Raw genomic sequence first — 14,333 nt, forward strand, 5'->3', positions numbered from 1 at the left:
GCTTGGAGAGCCGCCTGACTTGAAGTCGTGGATGCTGTCGTGTGACGCGCGTTCGGCGTCCACGCGGCAGCCACATCGAACCAGCACCGCCTCGGCGAACCGACTGACTGCGATCTTCGAGCACTGGATCTTGCGAGTATTACATGTCAGAGGTTTGGCGCCCCCCGCGGCAAGAAGCGACGTCGCACTTGAATATGCAATCGACCAATATATCAATATGTAGAGGTCTGGGTCAGCGGCCACGTGGTGCAGGGTGTGGCCGCAATACGGGTTGGGCCATTTTCGATTTCGACCACGACAAGAAGAGATGCCCAGCAAGAAGACTGCCGCCAAGGCCGAGGCCGACCCCGCCAAGACGCTCCTCATCAACGAGAAGGGCGAGCTCACGGGCCCGTTCGCGCATGCGCTCAAGCGCATCTTCCAAAAGTACTCGGAGGGCACGAACGCGCTGACGTCGGAGCAGCTCAACAACTTTAGCAAGGCCTGCAACGACGGCAAGGGCTTCACGGAGCAGGAGCTCAACGAGATCCACATGTACTTTGACTGCGACGAGAACAAGGGCCTGACCCAGGTACGCCCTCGTCGGCGAAGTCTGGCATTTGGCTTATCGACACTTTGTAGCGCGGCTTCTGCGATATGTACCACACACAGACAAGCGCCGAGCCGAGCGAGACGTGGAAGGACTTGCGCAAGCTTGGGTACGCGCCAAGCCATTGCAGGACGGCTCATGGACTCATTTTCATGCTAGCTTTGTCAAGCACATTACGGGCCACGAGTGCTATGCGTGCGGCAAGGACGCGACGACGTCGTGCGCCCGCTGCATCTCGGTGCGCTACTGCTCCAAGGAGTGCCAGACCGAGGACTGGAAGGCTGGCCACAAGCGTGCTTGCAAGCCCAAGAAGTTCCTCGCGGAGAACTAGGCATCATAGTAGAGCGTCGAAGAGGGACCATGTATGTAGAGACTGGAGCCTTGTCGTACGAGTATAATGAATGTACATATGATGATGATGAAGCAGTTCTCTTCCTCATCTTGGTCCTTGCATCCGTCGTCGTCGAGCTGGGTCGTCGTATCGTGACGTGTACTGTCTCGCGCAATCCAGCGGCAATTTGCGGGAAAGTTTCGTCCTTCCCGTATAATTCCGGTAAAACAGCGGACTTTTCGAGTTTGGTGCCAGGACCACGGAAGCAAGGGACGCGGCAGCACCATGGGGAAGAACCAGCACAGCAAGGACCGCATGTTCATCACGGCCTCGGAGCACAAGTACCTCTACGGCGGCAAGAAGGAAGAGGTCCGGCGTGCTTACCGACGTACGTGCCATGGCGGTCACGCGGGCGCTGACCTATGTGCCTAGGCCTGCCGTTTGACTGCTGCTCGATCTCGCTCAAGCCCTTCGAGGTACGCTGCTGCTGCATAGCCCTTCGACGCTAGAGCGCTTGGGACATAGAACCCCGTGTGCACGCGCGAAGGCCACCTCTTTGACATTGAGGCCGTCATCCCCTACGTCAAGGAACACAACATCGTACGCTTCGGCGCAGGCTCTCGGCGCAGCGTGCTCATGCCCACGACGTAGAATCCTGTGACGGGCCAGCCGCTCGCGGTCAAGGACCTCATCAAGGTGCGTCGTCGTCGTTGAGCTGGTGCCCATCGCGTGTACTAGCTGCGCTTCCACAAGAACGCCTCGGGCGAGTACTTTTGCCCCGTGACGTACAAGGTAGCCGCCATTGCATGCAGCGTATCTGACGCCTGCTATAGGTCTTTACCAACAGCACCAAGATCGCCGCTGTCGCCACGTCCGGCAACGTGTACGCCTACGAGGCCATCGACGAGCTCAACATCAAGGCTAAGAACTGGACCGTACGACATGCGTGGGCTCTCTGAGACAAGGTGCAATGCGGTGTTTAGGACTTGGTGTCGGGCGAGGCCTTCAAGCGCAAAGACATTCTGATTCTCCAGGACCCGACCGACTTTAGCGGCCGTGAGATCGAGAACTTTGAGCATTTCCGCAAGGCCAAGGAAGCCGAGACGGTACGACTTCCTTATTACTTCATTATTCCGTGCGCACACGTCGCGCGTAGAAGGCCAACCCGACGCCCGAGATGCTCAACAACATTCGCGTGACGTCGGCGACCAGCCGCATCCTTCAAGAGGTACGTGGCAGGACAGCCCTGCGCCCCTAAGCCAATGTTATAGATGGAAGCGTCCAAGCAAAAGAAGCGCCAGCGTGAGGACGAGCTTCGGCGGGGTGAAGCCGAGCGCACGGCGGAAGAGAAGATCATTGCCGACGTGTCGCACTCGACCAAGCCGGTGCCGGTTGTCGATGGCGACGGCGGCAAGCTACAGGTACACTCATGGGCGAGCGGCAGGAGGTTTATCCTGCCCTCTTTCCTAGTACTCGCGCTTTACTGCGGGCGAGTGCTCGCGGTCCTTCACGTCGACCGAGCTGGGCCCGGTACTACTTGGCGGTAGTTGGTATCGGTGTCTTATGGCTCGCAGACGACCCGCAACGCGCAAGCCGTCGCGTCCGAGATGGAAGTCCTCGAGGCGCGCTGGGCTGAGGTCCGCCAGCTCAAGAAGAAGGGCTACGTCCGGCTCACGACGACGCTGGGCGTCCTCAACCTCGAGATCGACGTCGACATGGTGCCCCGCACGAGCGACAACTTTTTGAGTCTCTGCGAGAAGGGCTACTACGACAACACGGAATTTCACCGCATCATTCCTGGTTTTATGGTATATCTTTTTCTGAATCTGCGATTTTGCGCGTTTTGACTTTTGTTGTTAGATGCAAGGTGGCGATCCCACGGGCACTGGTCGGGGCGGTGAGTCCATTTGGGGCAAACCGTTCCGCGACGAGTACGACAGCCGCCTCGTACGTCTTCGTAGGCTGCCGACAGGATCAAGTTGGCGTATTTGTAGCGGCATACGGAGCGCGGCCTCCTGAGCATGGCCAACTCGGGCGTCAACACGAACGGGTCGCAGTTCTTTATCACGTTCAAAGACTGCACGTACCTCGACAACAAGCACAGCATCTTTGGCCGGTAGCCAGCTATCAATGTATCGAGTGGATGTAACAATGCACATTAGGGTTGTGGGCGGTATCGAGGTGCTGGACGCGATCGAAGCCGTCGCCACCGACAAGTCGGACCGGCCGTACGACCGCATCCTCGTCACGTCTGTGCACGTGTTTGAGAACCCGTTCAAGATGTACGATACGGCGGCAGCGCTGGGCACGACGGTGCGTCGACGTTGCCGTAGCGCCTGACAATAAGTTTGTGACAACACAGGTGCTCGAGCTCAAGCGCAAGGAAGAGGCGCCTGTCGTGAAAGGCACGGTTGTCAAGGTCGGCGACGAGTGGGTATGTGGCATCTCAAGTTGCAAGTAAGGTCGAAGGGCGCTGACGGTAGCCTGCTCTAGGTGGCCTACGACGGCGTCGTGGACGTTGTCGCGCTACCCAAGATTGACCCGTCGGCCGCGCCAGGTAGACTGCATGGTCGAGATTCCCAGAACTTAGTCTCGATGCTCCGTAGGCGGCGTCGGCAAGTACCTTCCAAAAGCCCCGGTGGCGGCCCGAAAGAAGCCCGACACGGAGCCGCCCGTGGCCAAAAAGGCCAAGCGCCCCGCGACAACAACGTTTTCCAACTTTGACGGGTGGTAATTCGCATGCAGCGTCCTGGGTGCAACGATTGTTTAACAAAATACAAGCAAATCTCTCAACGAATCGCAACTCCTCTACGGCCACCGCCCACGGCTGGTTGCGCGTCAGGGGCTCCAAGTTGGTCGTGAGCCGCAGCTGGCCATTGTATGCGGAGCCGGTGTCAAAGGCAAAGACACGTCGACGCTCGTGAGCTTTGGCGGGAGTGAGGGGCTCGAAGCACTTGATATTAACTGAGATTAACTGAGAAAACGCAGACTATGTATCCTTTTACTTTGTCATGTGAAAATTATTCGTCGTCAAAATCATAGATGCCGCGGTGCGTCGCGTAGAGGTGCTCGTAGACGTCGTCGGCCGAGTCAAAGCCGGCGGCACACACGTAGCACCAGTGCTGGCCGCAGTTGCACGTGATGTGGTTGCAGCCGCCTGTCTTCTCCGTCTCGACAGAGCAGCCAGGGCACGCCACCGTCACGGGCGTCACCGTACCAGTGGTAGCAGCCCGGGCGGTGGCCGCGGCGACGCACTCGGTGCAGCGGAACGTCGCGACGTCGTACGGCGGCTCGACCGCGCACGTGCGCTCGATGAGCTCCTTGACCTTGTAGCAGCCGAGGCACCAGCCATAGTACATATCTGCGCGCCACGTCATTTTGGACGCGACGAGCGCACAGGCCTGCCGGTTGTGCTTGCGGAGCACACCGAGCGTCGGCTGGCGACGGCAGAACGGACACCCGAGGGTGGACGCGAGCACCATTTTGCCCGGCTGCACGGCGCCGTACCACCGCGACAGGCACGGCTCGCAGCACTTGGTGTTGCAGCGTCCGCATGCCGACGTCAGCGCTGGCAGCGTCAGCTCGTCAAAGCAGAGGTTGCAAACGTCCTTGAGCGTCCCGGACACGACCGTGTCGCGGATCGACGCCACGAGCGCGTCGGCGTTGTGCACTCGCTTGCCGTCGACGATCACCTGCGTTGTTAGCGCTTGGTTCGTCGCCTCTTTGGCGCTGAAGAGCAGATCGTGTTTGAGCGTAAACATCTTGAAGTAGTTGATGGTTCGGTCGAAGGCCATGGCTGCAAACGACGCAGCGGTCGTCGGGCGTGTCCACTGCAAGTCGGCGAGGATACCCGGGTTGGCCGTCAATAGCGCCTGCAGCGTGAGCGTCGTCGGCGCGGTGGCTTTCGCTGGCGTCGCCGTGCACACGGCGCAGGCGTTGGGGTGCACGGCCGCGTAGAGCCCGGCGGGGTCGACAAAGTCGTTCCAGCACCCGTTGCAGTGGTACATCGCCGGCTTGTGCTTGGCGCCGGTGCGGCAGTAGAAGCACTTGGGCGTAATGTTGAGAAGGTCGGTTTGAACGACAGCGTACAGACCGTGGCAGCCCCGGCACTCGACGAGGTGCGAGTTGGCGCCGGGCACGGCGGCCTTGGCCTGGATGGCCTTGGCTTCCTCGACGCCCGATGTAAAGCAGAGCGCGCACATGTCGGGTGTCACCATGAGCGAGCAGCTCGTGTCGACGCCGCACGAAGCACAGCGCACCTTGGTATCAGGCCACAGCTGCGTCTTGGTCGGCGAAAACCCGAGCGTGACATCGACGTCCTTGGTGGCTGCGAGCCGGAGCCGGTGCACGTGGTAGAGCTGCGTGTAGATTCGCGCTTCCTTCTCGGTCAAGTAGGCGCGGCCGCGGTAAAGCAGCTTGATAAACTCGAGCGAGAGAACCTCGGGAAAGTCCACGACGTTGTCCAGCGGAATCCAGCGCCCGCGGATCGACGTCAGATACGCCTCGGCGCGCTGCGCAAGAAGCGCGTTCTCCGAGAGGCAGCAGAGGAGCGCCATGACCGCTGCACCCTTGGTCGAAAAGGTCGTGCCGGGCAAAATCAAGTGCGGCAGAAACGAAAAGAGGTGCTCGTTCGAGATGGTCTCTGGGAGATGCATGATGGACGCCTCGTCCATCGCTGTCTCGACCGACGGGTATATGCGCAAGTGCGTGAGAAGCGACTGCACGGCGGCAAGGACGCCGGGGTTGGGCGCCCGAGCGAGTGACCGGACGTCGTCCTTGTCGATCGAGAACGCCGCTGCCTCGAGCACGTAGCTAGCGCCACTCGGGAGCGCCCGAAGCGTGTCGTGGATGAAGTCACTGTTGTCGTGAGACGCGTCGAGCCACTCCTGCACCTGGCGCTTATCAGTCTCGCTGAGCGCCGGGATGCACGTCGAGAGCTGCGTCGAGAGAGTCTGAAGGCGCTCGTCGAGGCGACGACCACACACGAGGCGCCAGAGCTTCCCGAGTACCGGGTTGTACGTCAGCGACAGGACGTTCTCGGGCGTAAACACCTCTGTAAACGTTGCGTAGACCAAGTTGCGGAAAGCCTCGTTGGACTTGAAGAGCACGGGGAGCTGACCGAGGTCTTCGACCATGCTAGCATGCGACTCGAACGAAAACGGCTGGGTGGACGAAGTCAGACCGTGAATGCTGCCAAGCTGCGTTTCCTTCTCGGCCGTGAACGTCGGGTCCAAGTGCACGCCGGTGCGCGAGATGTTGGTGACGCGCAACTCGTCCGCGCACGCAAAGTCCTGGCCCATGAGCTGGAGGAGGAGACCAATCGTCGACTTTGTGATCATCGTCGGCGTCCGTGACGTCAGGACGGTCACGGGACCCAAGAGGGCGTAGAAGACGGCAGACGACATCGTCGCCTCCGGCGTGTAGTGGTTCGAATGAAACGTGTACACCGGGACACGCTTGGACTGCAGCGTCTTTTGAATCCCAAACCAGTCGCTTCCGGCGGTGTACGCCGGGTTACCGGCAATCGCTGCGACTTCTTGCTTCAAGTACGCGGACGTCGTGGCCGGGTGGTGCGGCGGCGCATCCGTGTACAAGAAGACGACCGCATCGGTGGCCTGGACCGCGTTGATGGTGGCAACGACGGCGTTGAGAGCGGTCTTGACGGCCTCCGGGTAGTCCCCGCCACCGCTCGGGCGGAGCTTGGCGACGAACGTCTTGATCTCGTCGTTCGAGTGCGTGCGCTGCCCGACGCTCGTCAAGACGGCGGCGTCGTCGCAGTAGTCCTTGTACGACACGACATGAAGCTTGAGGCGGCCGTTGAAGAGGAGCTCCGTGAGTGCAAACACTTGGTTGATCGTGCTGCTGAGCGACGCCACGTACGAACCCATGGATCCGGTGGTGTCGCAGACGAGGAAGAGGTCGACGACCGGGCGCTTCTCGAATGTCGACGGCTCGGCTTCGGCGTGCGGCTCCATGGTTGGCTGCTGCTGCTTGAAGGAAAGGCAAATGGTAAATGAACTCGAGTGTCAGCGAGGCTCGGGCACCGTTCATTGTGCGCAGATCGATGGTGCGGGAAGCAACCTTCACTCGCGCCGTGACTACCTTCACTCAACTTGACCATTTGGTGAACGGAGGTGCTGCCACGTCATGGCGTTGAAGATGGACTGCCGTGCGGACGCACTTCGTTCGACGAACAGAACGTGCGCGGCATTGACTCGCAGGAACAAACCACAAGAAAATGACGCAGAATATCGTGTCGAAGTGTGCACTTGTAGTGATGGTGCTCCATGGGCCAACACCGAAAAAACTCCGGACGACAGGCGCCAGGCTCCCGAACCAGGTTGGTTGAGAGGGGGCTCGTCAGGATGGTGTCAGAAGGGAAGTTTATTGCGGTTCGAGGACATCTCGGGCCAGATCCTGGGCGTCCTTTGGCATCGGCCATGGCGCACTGCATATTTTCTTCGCTTGACCAATAAGAATGCTGAAATCTAATTCATTTTGTCCAATCACACATCATACACTGTACATGGCGCGGCCAGGCACAGCTTGTCTGCGGGCCATTGTCACCAGGATGCTTCAACCGGGTATTTGTACAATCTGCCAGCACGTCGTCACTTGTGCAAAAAGCTCAGAGAAACATAATTTGAAGTGCTCTCCTGCCTATTGCCGGCCTACTAATACCGAGCTAATACCGAGCTTCTTGGGACGGCCGAGCCCGTAGCATGTCATCGTACTCGGTTCGAGTCGTGCAAGCTTGGGAAGCTGCGCGAGAAAATGTCACAAAAGACTGCAGAACATGTAAAATATTCGTTGCTAAACCACCTTCACTCAGCGCAGCGACGCCTTCTGCCGGCCAATAGGCTGAGGTACGCGCCATGGGTACGCGCCGTCTTTGTATCGTGCAAGTGTTGGCCAAACGGTTGTCAACGATGCTATTTCCCACTTTCAATTCGACGTCCACGGCGCACAGTTGCAGGCTTACATCGATGGCGGTGGCGATAGACAATACCATCGACCTCTTCCTCGTCTGCGACACAACGGCCTCCATGGGGACCTACGTCGCGTCCCTCAACAGCACACTGCGCCAGATCTTTGCGCTGACCAAAGTGCTCTTCCATGGCCGCCTCACATTGCACATTGTGTCGTACAAGGACTATTGCGATGGCAACGACGTCGTCACCTACTGCAGCCAGCGCACGCACACCAACCACGACATGATCACGTTTGTCTCCAAGCTGCAGGCGTCGGGCGGCGGCGACCACCCCGAGGCTGTCAAAACAGCACTCAATCAAGTGTGTGCGATGCGCACGGCGGGAACCGCCGTCGTTTTGCTCTACACGGATGCGCCGCCGCACCACCGCGCGACAGCGTCTCGCTTCCAGGCCCGCGAAGCCGCCGCGATTGCTGCCAACCGGCTCTATCATGGAGGCGCCGACTGGTTCGAGCTGCGAGACGCCCTTGGGGACGCGCACATTTTTACGTTTCACAAAAAGATCACGAGCACGGCAACGTCAGGCGTCTTTTACGCGCTCTTGGGGCCGCTCATCGTACTGGACGATGTGAGCACCAACATGATCACAGAGGCGTCGATGGGTCTCCTATTGCAGCTCATGGACCAACCGTTTGCACTTAGCGCCAAGTTTGCCATCACAGACGTCTACCACAAGCAGACGACGCACTACGGCCGTACGTTGTCGCTGCCGTCCGAGAACGACTTGCCCGACCTCTTCTCGCTCACGACGTCGACGCGGCCGTTTGCGTTTGCTTCGCTGCAGGCGCTCCAACAAGACCTCGACGCGCTGCCCGACCGCTTCCGGTGCGACGAGACGTACCAAGTCATGGTCTACAACGTACTCAAGGTGCTCTTCACGCCGTCTCTTGTGCTCGCCGTGACGTACAACCCGATTGTTGGCAAGCTCTGGTCGCTCGTGTGCAGTCGGCGCCTCGACCCGCGCCTCAAAGCCTTGACGACGCGGCTCTCGCAGTGCGTGCCAGGTCTTGACGGTGACGGCCGGCGTCAACTCCAGGCGTGGATCGCTGATGCCAGAGACGCCACCGAGCGCATTCGAGGCGTGGTCGCGTCGGCGTCGACCGCCGGTGGCTACTACGTTTTGGACGCCGGTGTCGATTTGAACACGATTGACACGGAGGCGCTGCGGTCGCTTGCGCGGGCGCCGCGTCGGGGAGCGCTCCAGCAAGTCCAGACGCTGCTCACGCAGCTGCAGTGGGTTGCAATGGTCCCGATAGACGCCATGGTGCTAGACGACGGTGCGCCCCTGTACCTCCCCGTCGACGTCTCGGACGCCGACCTCTTTGGGTGCCTCCCGCACCTGCTCAGTCCAGGCATGGCCTTCTCGAGTACCGGTGCCATGGTGCTCGCGCTTCTTTGCGCGCTCTCGGACCACCGTCTTCTCGCGCACCGGGCACGCGCGCACCTCGACGCCAAGCGCGGCCACTGGTTGCACTTGGATCGGTTGGACATGCACCCGGAAATCGTCTCGCTCGACTTTATCAAGCTCTTGCACCGTGGCCGCGCCTTCTTGACCAGCGACGAAGCGCACGTTTACGACGTCTTGCACACCATGTACCGACTGCGGCTCGCAGCGACCAAGGCGGTCGACGTCGCCGTTGGGTTCATTCCCGACAAGATGACGTGGCGCCCGGACGACATGGCCCAGTGCCATTCGTGTGGCGTCTTTGTGAGTTTTTCGCTCATGGTGTCGCGAACCAAGTGCGCGCTGTGCGTCACGGACGGCGTCGCCGGTGCGATGGCGCGGCACCGGGCGGCCGCGGCACCCGTTGGTCAGTCGCGCCGCGTCCAGTGCTCACGATGCCTCGCCTTGTACGCCGTGGTGTGTGTCGACGATCTATCGATCGCGCCCAAGTGCCACTACTGCCGACAGCACACCAAACACGACAAGATTCCGGTCACCGAGTGCACATCCTGCCACAACCAGCTGCTCGATCCGGCGGGTCTCTACGCCGCCAAGCAAAAGAGCAACGCGGCATGGCACTGCGCCGTGTGTACAACGACACCGACGGCGACAACGTCGGTGGTGCCGGCGACCATCGAGTCGCTCTTCAAAGCGAACCCGAGCCTCGCGCGCCTCGTGCAATGGTCCAAGCCAAAGAAAGCGTCGGCGTTCGTGGACCTCGTGTTCGACCGCACGCGCAACTACTTCGCCCTCGCCACACAGTACACCAAACTCCTCTTTGGTCCGCGTCGGCAATCGATCGACAGTGACGACGATGCGACGACATCGACGCTGTGGTGCAACGGCAAAGTCATTTTGCAGGCGTCGGCGCTGTGCACCGATCTCGCCGCCTATCTCGACCACGGCGATCTCACCGAGGCGTGCCACCTCTGCTACAACGACGTACCGTTGCCCGGTCTCCAGAGCGCCTGCGGTCGGTGTCCGACGCGCGTCTGCACGCCGTGTCTCCAGACCTGGTACGGAGCGACGCAACCGGGTCACCTGCTGTCGCCGTCGCACCTCACGTGTCCGTTTTGCCGCCAAGACCCGACGCTCGACGTTCTGTTGCGCTTCAATCGGCAAGCGTGCGCAGTGACGACAGGCCACCGACGTCCGCAGTGGCGTCCGGATGTTTACTACGGCTGGTGCCTCGCGTGCTATGGCGTCAAATTCATGGCCGACCGCGCGTGCGTCGAGGCGCCGCCGACCGAGATTTTTGACTTTTCATGCGCAGATTGTGTCGCGGCCCACCGTGCGATCGAGGTGTCGTTGGCACCGACACCAGTGGTGGAAGCGACTGCAGAGGACATGAAGCAATTCAAGCGATGTCCGCGCTGCACCGTGCGCATCGAGAAGGACGGCGGCTGCAATCACATGACGTGCAATTGCGGTCAGCACTTTTGCTGGATCTGCCTCGAAGCGTGCGAGTCGGGCACCGCCACGTACGCCCACCTGTATGCTGCGCACCGCGGCGCCGACTGGTAGATTTTTGTATAGATGAACGAGTTGCGTGTTTTCTGATTCAAGATTTTGCCTGCGTGCAGACGAGCACTGGCGCGAAGGCGCAGTTTGATGTTCTTGATTCTGGACGGTGGGCACTGAGCACACTAGACGGGCAGAATCTGGCGCGACTTTTGATGCTATGCGGGTGGTGAGTCAGTGAGCACCAAGAGAGCTACCAAGAGTGCATAGCCTCAACTGGGTTCATGTGCTAGTACTCTTGGTGACCAGTTTCGTGTATGCGTCATTTTTGCATTATTCCATTTGCTAGCAACACATGCAGTGGGCTATGCTTTCTCGGCGAGCGCTTCTCGGCAGCTTCCTCGCTGCCGTCGCCATCGGCACCGACCAGCCTCAGACCTGACAACCCAAACAATCACACCGCCGCCTGCGTCAGCGCCTGTTGGGTGTGCGTTGATCGAGGTCAAGTTGCACGGGGCGTTCTTCACCTGGACCGCAGCGGACAACTCTGGCATGTGGGGCGTGGACGCCAAACCGACGCCCACGCAAGTCAGCTTGGCCAGCTTCAACATATTTAACGACCAGCGTGGTCGGAATTACTCAAACAGCGTACATGTGAGGTCGGCATCAAGTGCTATCAGCGGAAGCACGACGCTGCGTGCGTCGACGTCGCCGGTGCCAACGCATTTCGGCACCGCGTAGGTGACGCAGTCGAACGGCCAGCTGCTGCTCGTGACCAATACGGGCCACCGACCAGCAGTGGTTGGATGAGTCACGATTCGTTAACAATTATTCGAACAAGGTGTCGTGCCTCTTGGGTGTTTCCAAACGCAGCCGTTCGTATTGCGAGGTAACCCGAAACAAATGGCGTTGCCCTCGAGTTGACATATCAAGACATTGAAACACACAACAGCACAACAGAAGAAAAATACATACAACGGTCGCATTTATCATAGCTTCTTAGGCTCCGTAGATGCGCTCCAGCAGCGCGAGCGTGTGGTCCTTCAAGAAGGACTTGGCCGCCGGCGTGTGCGCGTTCGTCACCTTCCCAGCATCTCCGTACTGGTCGAGGACGTGGAAGCCGGTCGTCGGCGCTTGGTCCGCGATCAAAAAGTCGGCCATGTACTCGCCGCAGTCGGCCGACGATTTCGCAAACGTTTTGAGCGGCTTGAGCAGCATGCGGATGGCCCACGGCATCTCGGTGCCCCAATTGGTCGCGACAAAGCCCGGCGCTGCGTGGCCAAACGCAATGTTGTTGTTGGTGGCGTCGTCCGCAAATGCGTCGAGCATAAGGTCGTTGTAATACCCGGCGGCGTCGGCGGCGTTCTGGAGCGAGTAGTTCTCCTTGAGCTCGACGTCGTCCAGTAGCTTGGCGTACGGCTTGTGCACGCCGCCGCTGAGCACTGAGAGGACGCGTGGCGTATGGCCCGAGGAGCGAAGCACGGGCAAAAACTCCTGGATGAACGCCATGCGACTGTAGTAGTGCAGCGCCATCTTCTGGTCGAGGCCCTCGCTTGTCTCGGTGCGGCCTTGGATCGTTGCGATACCCTGCGTGAGCACGAGGCGGTCGAGTCGCGGAAACTGCGACGAGAGTCCATGGATGTTCTTGACGTACTGCGCGTCCAGCGGCAGAAACGCATACGTGCCCGTCGGGTGCGAGGCTTGCATGGCCTCGACAATCGCCTGGCCGCGCGCCGCGTTGCGCCCGACAATGACAACGTCAAACTGAGCTTGCGCGAGGCGCCGCGCGATGGCCTCGCCAATGCCCGACGTGCCGCCGACCACCATTGCCTGGAGCCCCGGAAAGGCGGCGCCGGCGTTGCGCGCTTGGAGGACACTGAGCTTCATGGACGAGGTGTACGAGTTGTAGGCGATCGAGAGGCCGAGGACGAGGGTCGATGCGACGAAGAGCTGGTGCGACCGCTTCATAAGCCAAAATGCGATCCGAAACAATACTGTTGGGTCGCGGTGATTAGTCTGCGACCGCGTCTCGATAAACACAGGCGTCCTCGTTGACTCAATCCAAAATGATGTGTACCAATCAGAGTGCACGTAGCGTCCATGGACGTCGCGGATTGGTGGGATCGTCAAACGGCAATGTGATCGACTAGTTCCACGCAACCTGCACCACACGTCGTCGCTTGGACCATTGCACCGCGCCCACGGCAGGACTACAACGCCAATAAGATATTTTGACGCAAGAGCGATCAAACAGGTGCGCCACCACACCGGCGGCTAGACACTGCGGTTGGCATTCAGCAAAGACACGCGAATTGACTAATCGCACGCAACATTCGACGACGTGCGCGCATGACATTGCTCCCCGTGTACAAAGGCGTCCCAGGGTCCATACCGTGGCATATTTCGTCGATTGCCGTGATGCTCATGATGGAAGCGCAAGCCGTCTTGGCAAACAGGTCGCAAGTACCGCGCTTGACAGCGCAGCTGCTGGGTATGCGGATCAGCGAATCAGATGTCGTGGCATGATGTGGCGCGTTTATGTTGGCTTCTCCTGCGTCGTTGCGTTCTTTTAGAACCGTCGCGACGCCAGGTGAACGAAGGTAGTGTCCGTGGGCACTTTGCCTTTTACGATAGCATGCGTCTTCAAGCCGTCGCGGCGCGCAACGCGGGCGCCAACTTTACCGGGTGCACGGCGCTCGTCGTTGGCGCTACGTCCGGCATTGGCGAGGCCATTGCGCACCGCCTCGCCAAAGCCCACTTCAACGTGGTCGTCGCCGGGCGCAACGCCGAGCGCGGTCGCGACGTCGTCGATGCGCTGCACACATCGCACCCTAGCGGCGACCACAGCTTCCTGCCGCTCGACGCCCAGTGCATGGCCAACATCCACGGTCTCTCGTCGCAGTTCCCACGCCTCGACCGACTCGTGTGCACGCAAGGCATCTCGACGATCCAAGGCCGCACCGAGACGAGCGAGGGTCTCGACCAGAAGATGGCGCTGCACTACTACAGTCGCATGGCGCTCACGCGCGAGTTCCTCCCGCTGCTGCGGCAGTCGCCTCGGGCGCCACGTGTGCTCTCGGTCTTTAGCGCTGGTAGTGTTTTGCATCTCCTAGTCTGCTGTTGCGATGACATTGTTGTACATAGGCGTGCACTCGCCGTACCACAAGTTCCGCGACGACCCGGACCTCAAGACGCACTACTCGCTGAGCAATGCTGCAAACGCCTGCGGCTTCTACAACGATTTGATGCTCGACGCGTTCGCGGCCGACCCGGCGAACGCGGCGGTGGCTTTTGCGCACACAGCGCCAGGGTTTGTCTCGACCAACTGGGGCACCGAGATGCCGTGGTTTGTTCGAACGCTCTTCATTCGCCCGCTGCAGTTTTACGGCAAAACGTCCAGCGACTGCGCCGAGTTCCTCTCGGACTTTTTGCTGCAGGAGGCGGCACCCGACGCGCCACGCGTCTCGCTTCTCAACCAGTTTGGCGAACCAACGTCGCCGACGTCGATGCATTCGCC

General features: G+C 60.1%; 6 protein-coding genes across 6 annotated transcripts in view; 4 read left to right on the top strand and 2 right to left on the bottom strand.

The window, feature by feature from the left end:
- The first annotated feature begins 275 nt into the window (after positions 1-275).
- SDRG_15918 (hypothetical protein) lies at positions 276-1,042 on the top strand. Its single transcript, XM_008622104.1, has 3 exons — positions 276-571; positions 622-698; positions 749-1,042. Exons 1-3 carry the CDS (start codon positions 308-310, stop codon positions 918-920), a joined length of 513 nt encoding a protein of 170 aa, XP_008620326.1. The 5' UTR covers positions 276-307; the 3' UTR covers positions 921-1,042.
- Positions 1,043-1,150: 108 nt separating this feature from the next.
- On the top strand, positions 1,151-3,717 carry SDRG_15919 (hypothetical protein). Its single transcript, XM_008622105.1, has 17 exons — positions 1,151-1,308; positions 1,353-1,396; positions 1,446-1,520; positions 1,572-1,616; positions 1,659-1,712; positions 1,754-1,855; positions 1,904-2,026; positions 2,077-2,148; positions 2,192-2,341; positions 2,391-2,450; positions 2,495-2,728; positions 2,781-2,867; positions 2,915-3,036; positions 3,083-3,233; positions 3,283-3,354; positions 3,414-3,477; positions 3,527-3,717. The coding sequence occupies exons 1-17, from the start codon at positions 1,206-1,208 to the stop codon at positions 3,652-3,654; spliced, it is 1,686 nt and encodes a 561-aa protein (XP_008620327.1). The 5' UTR covers positions 1,151-1,205; the 3' UTR covers positions 3,655-3,717.
- A 123-nt stretch (positions 3,718-3,840) lies between these two features.
- SDRG_15920 (hypothetical protein) lies at positions 3,841-6,917 on the bottom strand. Its single transcript, XM_008622106.1, has one exon. It carries the CDS (start codon positions 6,893-6,895, stop codon positions 3,941-3,943), a length of 2,955 nt encoding a protein of 984 aa, XP_008620328.1. The 5' UTR covers positions 6,896-6,917; the 3' UTR covers positions 3,841-3,940.
- Positions 6,918-7,878: 961 nt separating this feature from the next.
- SDRG_15921 (hypothetical protein) lies at positions 7,879-10,907 on the top strand. The gene has a single exon (XM_008622107.1). The coding sequence runs from the start codon at positions 7,907-7,909 to the stop codon at positions 10,877-10,879; it is 2,973 nt and encodes a 990-aa protein (XP_008620329.1). The 5' UTR covers positions 7,879-7,906; the 3' UTR covers positions 10,880-10,907.
- An 848-nt stretch (positions 10,908-11,755) lies between these two features.
- On the bottom strand, positions 11,756-12,872 carry SDRG_15922 (hypothetical protein). Its single transcript, XM_008622108.1, has one exon. It carries the CDS (start codon positions 12,782-12,784, stop codon positions 11,816-11,818), a length of 969 nt encoding a protein of 322 aa, XP_008620330.1. The 5' UTR covers positions 12,785-12,872; the 3' UTR covers positions 11,756-11,815.
- A 498-nt stretch (positions 12,873-13,370) lies between these two features.
- SDRG_15923 (hypothetical protein) overlaps positions 13,371-14,333 on the top strand; it is a gene marked incomplete at its 3' end in the record, with an annotated part of 1,204 nt that continues 241 nt past the window's right edge. Inside the window, exons 1-2 of the mRNA XM_008622109.1 lie at positions 13,371-13,908; positions 13,961-14,318. Of these exons, the coding sequence (XP_008620331.1) occupies positions 13,452-13,908; positions 13,961-14,318 (815 nt within the window). The 5' untranslated portion in view covers positions 13,371-13,451. The remainder of the gene's footprint in view (positions 13,909-13,960; positions 14,319-14,333) is intronic.

This window comes from Saprolegnia diclina (assembly GCF_000281045.1).
Source record: "Saprolegnia diclina VS20 unplaced genomic scaffold supercont1.105, whole genome shotgun sequence".
Classification (NCBI taxonomy): domain Eukaryota; phylum Oomycota; class Saprolegniomycetes; order Saprolegniales; family Saprolegniaceae; genus Saprolegnia; species Saprolegnia diclina.